The sequence below is a fragment of the Chlamydomonas reinhardtii genome, chromosome 1 (genome assembly GCF_000002595.2).
Source record: "Chlamydomonas reinhardtii strain CC-503 cw92 mt+ chromosome 1, whole genome shotgun sequence".
In the NCBI taxonomy this organism is placed as follows: domain Eukaryota; kingdom Viridiplantae; phylum Chlorophyta; class Chlorophyceae; order Chlamydomonadales; family Chlamydomonadaceae; genus Chlamydomonas; species Chlamydomonas reinhardtii.
The window spans coordinates 6,289,950-6,301,297 of NC_057004.1; the positions used below are offsets into that span (position 1 = coordinate 6,289,950).

Sequence of the window (11,348 nt, forward strand, 5' to 3'; positions counted from 1 at the left end):
GCTCCGAAAGACGAGTAAAGCGTTTTCCTGAAACTTCCCCCGCTTTCCCTGCTCCCTCAGAGAGCCCCCGCCTCCCCCTCCCCGCGCCCCCCTCCTCCCCCCACACCTCCTCCCCCTCACCCTCTCACCGGGTCCCTCGGGGTAGTCCCCGATGATGTGCCGCAGCCGCGTCGTCAGCGCCTCGCTCTGCCCGAACGCCTCCGCCGCGCCCACCCCACCTCCTCCGCCTCCTGCCCCTCCTCCCGCCCCTCCTCCCGCCCAGCCCAGCGCCATCATGTCCGAGCTCTGCGCCAGCAGCAGCCGCCGCAGGCTGGGCGTGCCCAGCCGTGCCGCCACGTGTGCGCTGATGCGCGGGTGCACCAGCCGTACGGCGGCGGAGGCGGGCTGACCCGCCAGCCAGGGGGCGTCGTTGAAGGCGAGGGCGGGCGCGGGCGCCAGCACGCCGCGCTCGTCGGGCAGGAACACGGCGGCGTGGGGCGGCAGGGCCAGGTCGGCCAGCGCCTGGCGGAGGAGGGGAGGGAGGGAGGGAGGGAGGATGCAGGTGAGCGAGTTAGGAGATGCTGCGCGTGTACGGGTGCACGCAGGAGGGCGGCACGAGCGAGCAAACCAACGCACGTCAGCTCCCACACCTGCACCCGCACCCGCACCCGCACCCACCTGCGCCACAGCCACCACCTGCCCCAGCTGCGTCTCGCTCAGCGGCCGCGCGCCGCCGCCGCCGCCGCTCGTGTCGTCGCCGTCAACTGCCGCCGCGGCGGCTGTAGCAGCCGCGCCCCCCACTGCGCCTGACGTCGCAGCGGCGCCGGCCGGGACGGCGCCGGTGGCGGCGGCCATCTCCTGTGCGCATACGCAAGAGGACAAGCGGTGCGTGTGTGCATGCATGCGTGTTGAGATGCTTGTAACCAATGCGCCGCATGAAATCCAGCAATTTTGTTTGCGTTTGAGCGACATGGAACTGACAAACTCCCACCAACAATTGCACCCCGCCTGCCCACGCCCACGCCACCGCACCTGCAGGAACGCGGCGTACTGCGCCGCGCTGAAGGCCTCCGCCGCGCCGTATCCCAGCAGCAGGGCCTTGAAGGGCGCCAGCTCGGCGGGCAGCACGTACAGCCAGGGCGACAGGTCCAGCGAGCCCTGGGCAGCAGGAGGGAGGGGAGGGAGGGAGAGCAGGGGAGGGAGGGGAGGGAGGGTTACAGTCATGATTGATGAAGAAGGAAAAGCGAAGTTGTAGGCAGGCAGGGAGGCGAGGCGGAGCAGGTGATGCTGCAGGCAGGTGGAGGCAACACTAACACACCTGCCGTACGTGCTGCAGCTTCCAGCCCTTAGGCACCTACCGCGCTTACAAACCTACCGCGCCATCAAAATGCGACAAAGGACAGCGATGCGCCACCCAACGCATCCCACCACAACGCACCCCACCCGCCCAACCGCACACGCACCTTGAACGCCACGCGGCCGGCCGGCGCGAAGCCGTTCCCCACCCACACGCAGCGGCTGCCCGCCAGCAACCCGCGCGCCACCGCCGCCTCCGCCGGCGCCAGCGCCCCCAGCGAGCGGTACAGCAGCGGCACCACCCCCGCCAGCTCCTGACTCAGGCCGGCGTCCGACACACGTGCGTGCATCTCGCCTGGGCGGAGAGGAGGAGCAGAAGCAGACAAGGGAGGAGTGGGACGCGGCGGAGGTGGGGGAGGAGGAACAGGCATACCGTGCCCTGATGGCACCTGCCGCCACAGATCCCGCGCAACACCCACCCAGCAAGCCTTACCCCCTCACACCGCAAACCCGCACCCAAGTTCCTCGTTACGTCCAAATAATGTTGTCATCCTGGCGCCCAACCCCTCCTAACTCATCAGCCCTCCCCGTACACCAACTCCTTAGCTAATCATGAACGCCTTAACCTACCTAACGCCTAGCCCCACCTAACTCCGCGCCCCTCCCCTCCCCCCCTTCTCTGCACCAATCTTTGCAACCCCCCGCCACCACTTCCCTCACTAATCATGAGTGTAACCCACACACACACACTATACGCCGCATCGCACCCACCCAGCTGCAGCAGCTGCTGCGCCAGCACCGACCCCGCCAGCGGCGCGCCCCATCCCAGCCCCGCCGCCAGCGCGCTGCTGCTGCTGCGCCCGCCCTCGCCGGCCGCCAGGAACAGCGTGGCGCTGCACAACCAGGCGTCGGCGGCGGGGCGCACCGTGCGCGGCGGCGCCAGGCGCGGCAGCGAGCGGCCAGGCGGCCAGGGCAGGCCGGCGGCAGGCGGCGCCTGCAGCACCGGCACCCAGCGGATGCGGGCCAGCTCCTGCCAGAAGCTGTTGGGTTGGGGGATGCGGGGGTGGCGGTTGGCGGTGGGGCGGTTGGCGGTTGGGGAATGAGGCGATAGGGGGTATGGGGGGCGAAGAGCAGATGCATTTGAGTAGTTGGGGAAGTATGGGAGGGGGAGCTGTGGTGAGGAGGCAGGAGGAGGTGTTTTGGTGAGGCCTTTGAGGAAAGACAGGTCGAGTCCAACACCTACCTCTGCACCTCGGACGCCGCCGGCTGCTCTTGCCCGCCAGCTCCGCCTCCACCTCCCCCACCGCCGCCGCCGCCCTGCTGCCCGAACAGCTCCCGAGCTTTGGAGAACAGCCCCACGGCCAGCTTGCGCGCAACGTTGCCGCCGCCGCCCCCGGCTGCAGCTCCCTGCGTGCTACTGCCGCTGCTGCCGCCAGCGCCGCCTGCTACAGCCGCCGCTGCTGCCGCGGCCGCGGTCACAGGTCCCATGATGCGACCCGCCTCCGCCTCCAGGTACGCCAGCAGGGCCTGTGACATTGTGACATTGCGGCGGCGACATAAGGAAAGCATGACGTACCGTTACTGCGGGTTCCATGCTACCATAACTCTCACATGCACGTATCGTACTTCGTAACCCATTTTAACCCCATTGTAACCCGGGCGCGCACCTTGCCACGCGCCACCGCCATGTCCATATCCTCATCGTCATCCGCAGCCGCGGCGGCGGCTGTAGCACCCGCCGTGGCCGCCACCGCCGCGGCTGTAGCAGCCGACGCCGCGTCCGCCACACGCTCCACGAAGCGCGCCGCGCGCAGCAGCGTGTCCATGCTGGCGCTCGTGCGCATGCCCAGCTGCTGTAGCATGTAAAGTACCAGCGACGCGTCCCCGCCGCCACCGCCGCCGCCATTGCTGCTACTGCCGCCGCCGTCGGCGCCGTCATCGCCGCCGCCGCCGCCGCGCCGGCGGGCTGAGGGCCCATCGCTGTCCGCCCCACTGCCGCTGTCCGCCCCTGCTGTAGCTGCAGCAGCGGTGCTGCTACTGCCGGTGGCAGCGGCTGCAGCCGTAGCAGCGGCAGTTGCAGCAGCAGAAGTGCTGCTGCTGCCGCCGCCGCCGCTCGCTGCGGCCTCCATCAAGAGCTCGGTGGAGGGGAAATCGGTTTCTGGATCCAGGAGCGCCGCCAGATCCGGATTGCGGGGGTCGTACAGCTCACCGGGCTTGTGCAGCTCGCCCTGCAGGTGGAGTGTGGAGTGGATTGGATTGGAGGGGAAGGAGGGGAGCCAGTGGCATAGGCGGCAGTCCGGCAGGAAACGCCAGGGTCAGGGGTCAAGGGGCAGGAGGAGACATGCCTGCTGCGTGGAGGGTGGCTGGCACGGCACGGCCCGCACAGCGACGCACCGCCCCGCTTCGCGCAGCGTCAAGCAATACAGCACGTGTCACCCCAGTGCGGCACCCCAGGTGCACAAGGCCTCCCACCCGGTACACACTGGGTAGCGCGCCATACACAGACAGCCCGCTAGCAACGTTTCACCACTACTCCCCAATACCGCGGCCTCTTCCAGCGGCCTCGCTTCGCTTCCCACGGCCCCCTTTCCCCCGCCCCCCGCGGCCCTCTCACCCCCGCTCCGCTCATTTTCGTTGGTTTTGGTTTAGTTTGGGCTGGTATTTACCACCCCCCGCAGCCCCCTCTCCCCCCGCCGCCCCCTCTCACCCTGTTGTTGGGCACGAACGCCGCCTGCGCCAGCCAGGCCTGGAAGCCGCGGTCCTGTGCGCCCAGCTGCGGCAGCCCCCGCAGCAGCCCCAGCACCGCCGCGTGCAGCAGGCGGGGCGGCAGCGCGCGCAGCGCGGGCACCACATACACCCTGTGTGTGTGTGTGTGTGTGTGTGTGTGTGTGTGTGTGTGTGTGTGTGTGTGTGTGTGTGTGTGTGTGTGTGTGTGTGTGTGTGTGTGTGTGTGTGTGTATATGTGTGTGTGTGTGTGTGTGCATAAACACGACAGCTGTGTGCATGTGATAATGTCGACAACACATCAGGTGCCGCATCCCCTTGCGCTTCCGCCACGTCTGGGTCTCCGCTCCGACTGGGGTACGACAGCACTGACACAGTCATCCTGCCGGCTCTTCCTCCCCCTCTTCATCCTGCCGGCTGTTCCCCCTCCCCATCCTGCCTCCCACCTGTAGGTCTCGGCCGCGCTGATGGCCCGCACGCCCAGGTGCACAGACATGAGCCGCCCCTCCACCTCGCTGCCGCCCACCACAAACACACACGCGCCGGGGGCGCCTGCGCCGCCCGCCGCCGCCTGCGGCAGCGCTGCCAACACGGCCACATCCACACCGCGCGGCGCCAGCAGCACCACACGACCCAGGCCGCCGCCACTGGCGCTAAGCAGCGGCACAAACTGCGGCTCCGCCGCCGCCGCCACCACTGCTGACGCCGGCGCCGACGTGCCGGCGGCGGCGGCGGCGGCGGCGCTAGCCGTTTCGTAGATGGGCAGTGCCGCCAGCAGCTGCATGAGCGCCCGGCCCTCGGCAGCCGACATCTGCACCGAGGGCGCCCGCGGCTGCGCCCGGCGGTCCTGCAGCTGGTACTGTTGCTGCTGCTGCTGCTGCTGCTGCTGCCGTGCTGCGCCGCCGCCGCCTCCTGACAGCAGCGCCAGGCACCCCTCTGTGAGCAGCAGGCCGCGGAGCAGCCGCTTGTCGGCGGCGGCCAGCGCCGCCAGCCGCGCCGCCAGCGCCGCAGACAGCAGCGGCCTAGCGGCGGCGGCAGAGCCGCCGCCGCCACCACCGGCTCCGGAGGCGGCGGGAGGCATGTCGCTCAGCGCACCCGACACGCCGTCAGCCAGAGTGCTGGCGGCGGCGACAGCCGCCGCCGCCGCGGCGGCGGCCGCCGCCGCCAGGCGCCCGCCTGCGGCCTGCTGCTGCTGCTGGTGCTGCAGCACGCGCTGCTCGCGGGCCCAGGTGGCGGCGGACAGGTGCTGCAGCGCCGCCAGGATGCCGGGGCCGTCACAGGGGAGCACGTGGCCGCCGCGGAGCAGCGCCGGCAGCGGCAGGCAGGACTCCCCCGGGAAGGCGGGCGTGTCCACGATGTGCAACCCCAGCTGCGTCAGCAGCTCACACACCTGACCCGCCGGGTCGGCGGTTGCTGGAGTTGTTTGCTGCGCTTGCTGCGGTTGTTGCGGTTGTTGCGGTTGTGGTGGATGGGAAGGTGTGGAGGATGCGGTGGCGGCTGCATGTGGCGAATCTGGAGCAGAGGCGGGCGCGGCGGGCGGCAGGATGGCGGCGGCGGCGGGCGGCAGGGCGGCAGCAGCGGGCGGCAGGATGGCGGTGCAGGTCGCGGCATCCGCCAGAGGAGCCAGCCGGCCGCCGGTGATCGGCAGCAGCGGCAGCCCTAGGAAGTGTGCTACAGCCGGAACACCACTGCCGCTACTGCTACTGCTGCCGCTTCCGCCGGCAGTAGCACCAGGACCGCCGGCAGCCGGCGCCGCCGCCGTGCGTGCTCGGATCCAGATCCACAGCTGCGTCAGCCACTCCCGATCGATGCCGGCGGCAGCGGCGGCGGCGTCGTGCTGCCAGTCCACCACGCGACCGGCTGCGGCAGCGGCTAGCCAGGGCGCCGGCAGCAGCCGCGGCAGCGCCACCGCCGCCAGCGCGGGCGCGTCCAGGGGCGCCAGGTTGAGGGCGCGGCTGGCCGCCAGCGCCGCCAGCTTGGCGGCGGCGGCGGCGCTGAGGCCGGACAAGTCCACCAGCAGGCCGCCTGCAGTTCACCAAGGTGTAGAGATGTGTGGAGGTGTGTGGAGGTGTGTGGAGGTGTGAGATGGCAGAGAGATAAAGAGGACGTCAGCGTGCTTGTAGTCAGTGCATGCTTATGTCAGAGGCTGCGTGAGGCTCTGTGGAGCTCTGGAAGCGGTTGTTGTGCACAGTGTGCATGTACGGTACACAATCTCGTGTACTGCATGAGCCAGCAGGGCCACGCCGACGAGCGCACGCACCGGTCCGGGCCAGCAGGCGCGCCTCATCCGCGGTGGGCACGAAGAAGCAAGGGGCCGGGGCCTGCAGCTGCTGCTGCCAGACCTGCAGCAGCTCTGTGCCGCCCATGCCGCCGCCGCCGCCGCCGCCGCGGGCACCCGCCGCGGCTGCCGCGGTGGCGGCGGCTGTCGTGAAGGTGTGCGTGGCGCGGCCCGCCGCCGCCAGCCCCGCGGTGGTGCCGTCAAGCAGCGGCAGTAGCCGGAGGCCCGCCAGCTGGGCGGCTGTAGCAGGAAGGGAACAAACACACACACGCATACACACACAGACATACACACACCGGTGAAATTGTCATTACCTACTATGCGGTCATGACTTGAACCATTGCAGGTCACAGGCGCGGCAATCCATCGAAAGCAGAACCCGTCCTTACGCACCCGCATGTGCCGCCGCCGCCGCAACCGCAGCCGCTGCCGGGCCGGCACCCGCGCCCGCACCGGCGGCGACAGCGGCCGCGGCCGGCGAGGGCACCGCCAGGTCACTGAGGCAGTAGTCCAGCAGTGCGGGGGCGTGGGAGCGCAGTTGCGGGTCGGGCGACGGCTCGGAAGTGGCGACGGCGGCGGCGGCTCCTCCTGCAGGAGCCGCCGCCGCCGCCGCCGCCAGCGCTTGCCTCGCTAGCAATGGAGAGCACACGCGCGGTTTGGTAACCTGCGTCATGTATGTGCGAATACCTCCAGACGTCACGACTTGTTTGGCGCTGCAAGAACGAGCCGCATGTTATCCTGTCGCCCATTCCATTCCGCACCTGCTCGCCCAAGTTCAACAGAGTCAGAACCCACCCAACCTCCCACCATGTGCTTAGTCATCAGCTCCCCCACCCCCGGCGGCAGCTCCAGCAGCGGCAGCGCCGCCACCGCCACCAGCGCCGCCGCCAGCGCGCCGCCGGGGCTGCTGGCGGCGCCGCCAACCGCCGCCGCAGTGGCCGCCGAGGCCGCCGCGTCCCGCAGCACGCCGTCCTTGGGCGCCACCCACAGGCCGCCGCGCAGCTGCGTCCAGCACACGGGCAGGCCCGATACGCGCCGGTACCTGCACCAGCATGGGAGGCAGCAGTGTTGCCGCCGCGGAGGGGACAGCACTGCGTGTTGGCCACCATGTCTCGAAGCAGCACCAGAACGCCCTTAGCCTGCCCGAGCGCAGCCCACCTGCACACTTCCCTCTCGCACTCCTAAACATAACACCCGGAGCCGCCACCACCACAACCGCCACCACCAGCACCGCCACCGCCACCACCCCCGCCGCCGCCCCCCCTGCGCCCTGCACTCACAGCGCCACCAGCAGCGTCTGCCACGGCGCCGCCACATCCGCCGCCGGCCACAGCCGGTCGTAGGCGGGCCCGGGCCCCAGCTGCTCCGCCGCCTGCTGCAGCGCGGCGGCGTAGGCGGGCGCCACCACGCGCTCCAGCAGCAGCGAGTTCCACTGGGCGCGCCGCGCGCCACTGCCAGCCATGTCCTCCCCGTGCCTGAAGTCACAAGTAAGCACAATAGTCAGGCGTGTACGTCAGTCACAGTCGGTTTGAGCGGCCGGGCTGCATGACAGGTCGCGTCACAGGCTCTCATCAACGCATGCGTCAAGATAGGCAAAGGGATGGCGGCAAGGCGCAGCGGCAACCGCGCCGGTGAATGCGTGCGGAGTTGCGGCAGTGGCGGCAGAGCGCGCACAGCCAAGGCTCACGCAAGCAGTCAGAAGCAGAAGACCTCGCACTGCAGCATTAGCTTCTGAACGCACCAGATGTCGCGGCGGTTGCTGGACAGCTCGAAATAACCGTTCACGTGCACGGGCAGACCCGTGCGCGCAGGCAGCGGTAGGAAGCAAAACGCCCGGCCGTCCTCCGGCGGCGCCACCGCCGCCGCCGTGGGCCCGTGCTGCGTCGTCACTGCCGCGGTGACGTCCGCCGCCACCGCACCCCACGGCACCAGCGGCACGCCAAAGTGCTTGCTGAGCTGCTCCGCAACCTCCGCCACCTCGCCGCCGCCGCGAGCCTGACTGACGATGTACGCCCGCTCCTCACTGCACGACGCCGCGCCCCCCGCGCCCCCCGCGCCGCCACCGCCACCGGCCGCGAGCGCCGGCGGCGGCGCCATGGCTGCGGGGTCGTGCCACTGCCGCTGCAGCCTCAGCTGGTAGCTGCGCAGCAGCTCCGGCAGCGGCGGCCGCGCGCCGCCGGGCCCTGTTGCCGGCATGCTGGAGGGCCGCTCACCGCTGACGCGCGCGAACAGGCCGCGCTCGTCCGCCACTGCCGCACTGGCATTAGCCACGTGGCAGCTGAAGAGCAGGTGCGGCCCGGCCGCGCCCTCCGCCCACTCGTGCACCTGTGTATCAGGTGTGCACATACGTGCGTTGAGATGCCGCCCAAGTCAACTTGATTAGCCCAAGCCTCCCCGCCTCCCAAACACGCACGCACACACGCTGCCACCGCCCACCTCCAGCCTCTGGATGTGTTTGAGGAACAGCAGTATCTGAAAGGCCTCCACGCACAGCTGCTGTAGCAGGCCGCGGATGGAGTCGGGCGTGTACACCTGTGGTCGCACGTGGCGACACGAGAGGCGCGACACACATACATAGGGGGGTTAGCCGTGGGGGTTAGCCGTCCACGACAGACAGAATGGGGCACAGGGCGCACGGCACACCCGTATGGTTTGAATGACGCGGCGAAGAGTATGTGATGCGCTGTGCTTGAATACCGCTACCCTGCACCCAACCCATTTGCGTGCGACTTGTCCCCATCAGCTGCGTGTGAGTGCGTCAAAACCTGCTGCCGACGTCACGCGCACGCTACCCTCCCCCACCCACCTGCTTGGAGATGGTGCTCGCCTCCGCGAGCGCCGCGCTGCGCAGCGGGAAGCGGAACAGCGTGCCCTGCCAGGGACCCTGCTCCCCCTGCTGCTGCGGTGCCCCCAGGCTGCATCCGAAGGCGCCCGAGTACGGCGCCACCTGGTCGCGGTACTGCGCCGCCACGTCGCTGTACGTCACGAAGTCGATGCGCTTGCCTGGTGGCCACACCACACGAAAGCGTTGTATGTGTGGTGTGTTAGTTGGTTTGGTTTGCCTGTATGTTGCTGCAACGTTGGCAAAGTAAGGAAGGTAGGGCCCGGTGGCGCGACGCGACGGCGGAGGCAGTAGGCGTGTTCCCGAGCGCGCCCTGGACCCCACGCCGTGACCCCACACGCAGGGGCACGCCAGCCCGCACCTGGGTTGGTGGCTGAGATGTTGGGCAGGTGGCGGCAGTGCGGGTCGAAGATGACCAGGTGCCGGCCCGACACAAAACTGGGCACGTCCGTCAAGTGGTAGCAGGAGTTGAAGCCCACGCTGCGGTGGCGGCGGGAGGGATGCGTGGCGTGGCGGCGTGTGGCGTGTGGCGCGTAGCGAGGTCGGTGACAGCGGCATCCGGCCGGATGGCGCCTTGACCGCTCGTGACCTCCTATCGCACGCTGTTTACTCACGCATGGCCCCATGACATAATGCCACTTCGCATCCGTCTTGTCATCGCATTACGCCTGCCCAACATGCACCCACCACCTTACAACCATGTCCCCTCCCTTGTCCCTTCCTCCCTTCCCTCTCCGCCTCCCTCTCGGGTATTCTCTTCGCCTCCCTCTCTCCGCCTCCCTCGCCGCCCCCCAAACGCCTCACCCGAAGCGGCCTGTCTTGCCCTCCTCCTCCTTCTTCTTGCTGTCGCCGATGCGGCTGATGGACTCCAGGTCGCGGTCGCTGAACACGCCGTCGTTGTAAGCCAGCAGCGCCGGGCCCTGGAAGGCCGACATGGCGGGGGACAGCAGCGAGCCTGCGGGCGTCGGGAAGAGCGACGGGAGGACAGAGCGGGGCTTGATAGCCGTGGCCCTGGCCGTAGCCTACCGGATAGGTCCCATCCTCGTCAGGCAGCCCAACCAGCCACGGACATGCCAGGGGATTTCAGGCTTGGTCCGTGACTTCGCGTTATAGGTGATGGCGGTGATGAACCGGGAAGGGGTGGGTGCTATGGCTGGGTGCTCAGGGTGCAGGTGGTGCGGTGGGTTGCCGGCTGAGGGCCTGCCGAGGGCGGTGTGTTGGCGTGGCACATACTGCAATGCGGCCCAGCTCTGAGAGGCTGGAGCCCAAGCGATCTCAAGCAGCTGCACGCGCCAATTCCGTACACACATACCCGCATCCCGTACACACAAGCGAGAACGCCTGTGTGCACCATTCAGCCCACGCGCAGGGGCCAACACGCCGCACCCCGTGCACCCCGGGTGCCAGCCATCTGTGTGACACCGTACTGCACTGCTGCACCGCACTGTGCCGTACCTGTGCCGTGCTGGCGCCGGTCTAGACAGAACTTGATGCAACTGGCTCGAGCGTCATCAGCGTTCTGTGGAGCGTGCCGGACACAGTTACAAGACTTCAGGGAAGAGGGCCACACAATCATGTGCCCGTGCATCGAGAGCCGAAACCCCGGGACGGCTAGGGCGAAGATGGTTCTGCCTGCTCTGTCTTAGGGACCACCACTCGCGTGCCACCGCGCTGCCAGCGGCAGTTGGCATTACGTGACCAGGCGGAAGGCAGCTGTGGCGATCCTCCATATAGCGAGCATTCAGCTCTCCCCTATCCCGTGCCAAGCCGTTGTAAGGACATACTACGCGTCATGGCAATGTAAGCCGTTGGGTCTGACATTGGGCCTGGCAGGCAGCAAGGGTTCCGGCGTGGTCCCTGGCAGCGCAGTAGTGGCGCACCCACCTGCACCAGCTCTTTCAGAATGGACGTGCCCTCTGGATAGTTCAGCAGGATCTCCCGGATGCGCGCCGTCAGGTCCACCTTCTGACCGAAGTCCTGCCACGCTTCCGAGTCGGCAGCCATCGTGCCCGGGTTCGCGCGTGCTCAAGAGCCCAGGCCGCAAGGGTGCAGGGTGCCAGCGTCGGCAGGCACGGCCAGTCCGAAAGAGAAGAACGCCGGTCCCTACGACGTCCAAGGCTTTATACTCTTTCTAGTCGCCATAACAACTGAATTGCGTGCGTAAACCGCGAGCAAGTGATGTGCCACGTAAGTTTGGGCCCAGGGATCTTCCCGTGTGGTACGTACACA

General features: G+C 68.7%; 1 protein-coding gene across 1 annotated transcript in view; it reads right to left on the minus strand.

The window, feature by feature from the left end:
- Positions 1–11,324, minus strand: part of CHLRE_01g044850v5 (uncharacterized protein) — a 33,386-nt gene extending 22,062 nt beyond the window's left edge. Inside the window, exons 1-20 of the mRNA XM_043058863.1 lie at positions 11,004–11,324; positions 10,575–10,638; positions 9,924–10,074; positions 9,481–9,599; positions 9,084–9,280; positions 8,714–8,809; positions 8,019–8,602; positions 7,558–7,752; positions 7,085–7,319; positions 6,671–6,941; positions 6,260–6,517; positions 4,446–6,024; positions 3,983–4,133; positions 2,943–3,503; positions 2,519–2,802; positions 2,047–2,315; positions 1,443–1,630; positions 1,012–1,137; positions 658–837; positions 129–501 (exon numbers count right to left, since the gene is read on the minus strand). Coding sequence (XP_042928777.1) covers positions 129–501; positions 658–837; positions 1,012–1,137; positions 1,443–1,630; positions 2,047–2,315; positions 2,519–2,802; positions 2,943–3,503; positions 3,983–4,133; positions 4,446–6,024; positions 6,260–6,517; positions 6,671–6,941; positions 7,085–7,319; positions 7,558–7,752; positions 8,019–8,602; positions 8,714–8,809; positions 9,084–9,280; positions 9,481–9,599; positions 9,924–10,074; positions 10,575–10,638; positions 11,004–11,123 — 6,001 coding nt within the window. The 5' untranslated portion in view covers positions 11,124–11,324. The remainder of the gene's footprint in view (positions 1–128; positions 502–657; positions 838–1,011; positions 1,138–1,442; positions 1,631–2,046; positions 2,316–2,518; positions 2,803–2,942; positions 3,504–3,982; positions 4,134–4,445; positions 6,025–6,259; positions 6,518–6,670; positions 6,942–7,084; positions 7,320–7,557; positions 7,753–8,018; positions 8,603–8,713; positions 8,810–9,083; positions 9,281–9,480; positions 9,600–9,923; positions 10,075–10,574; positions 10,639–11,003) is intronic.
- Positions 11,325–11,348: the final 24 nt, after the last annotated feature.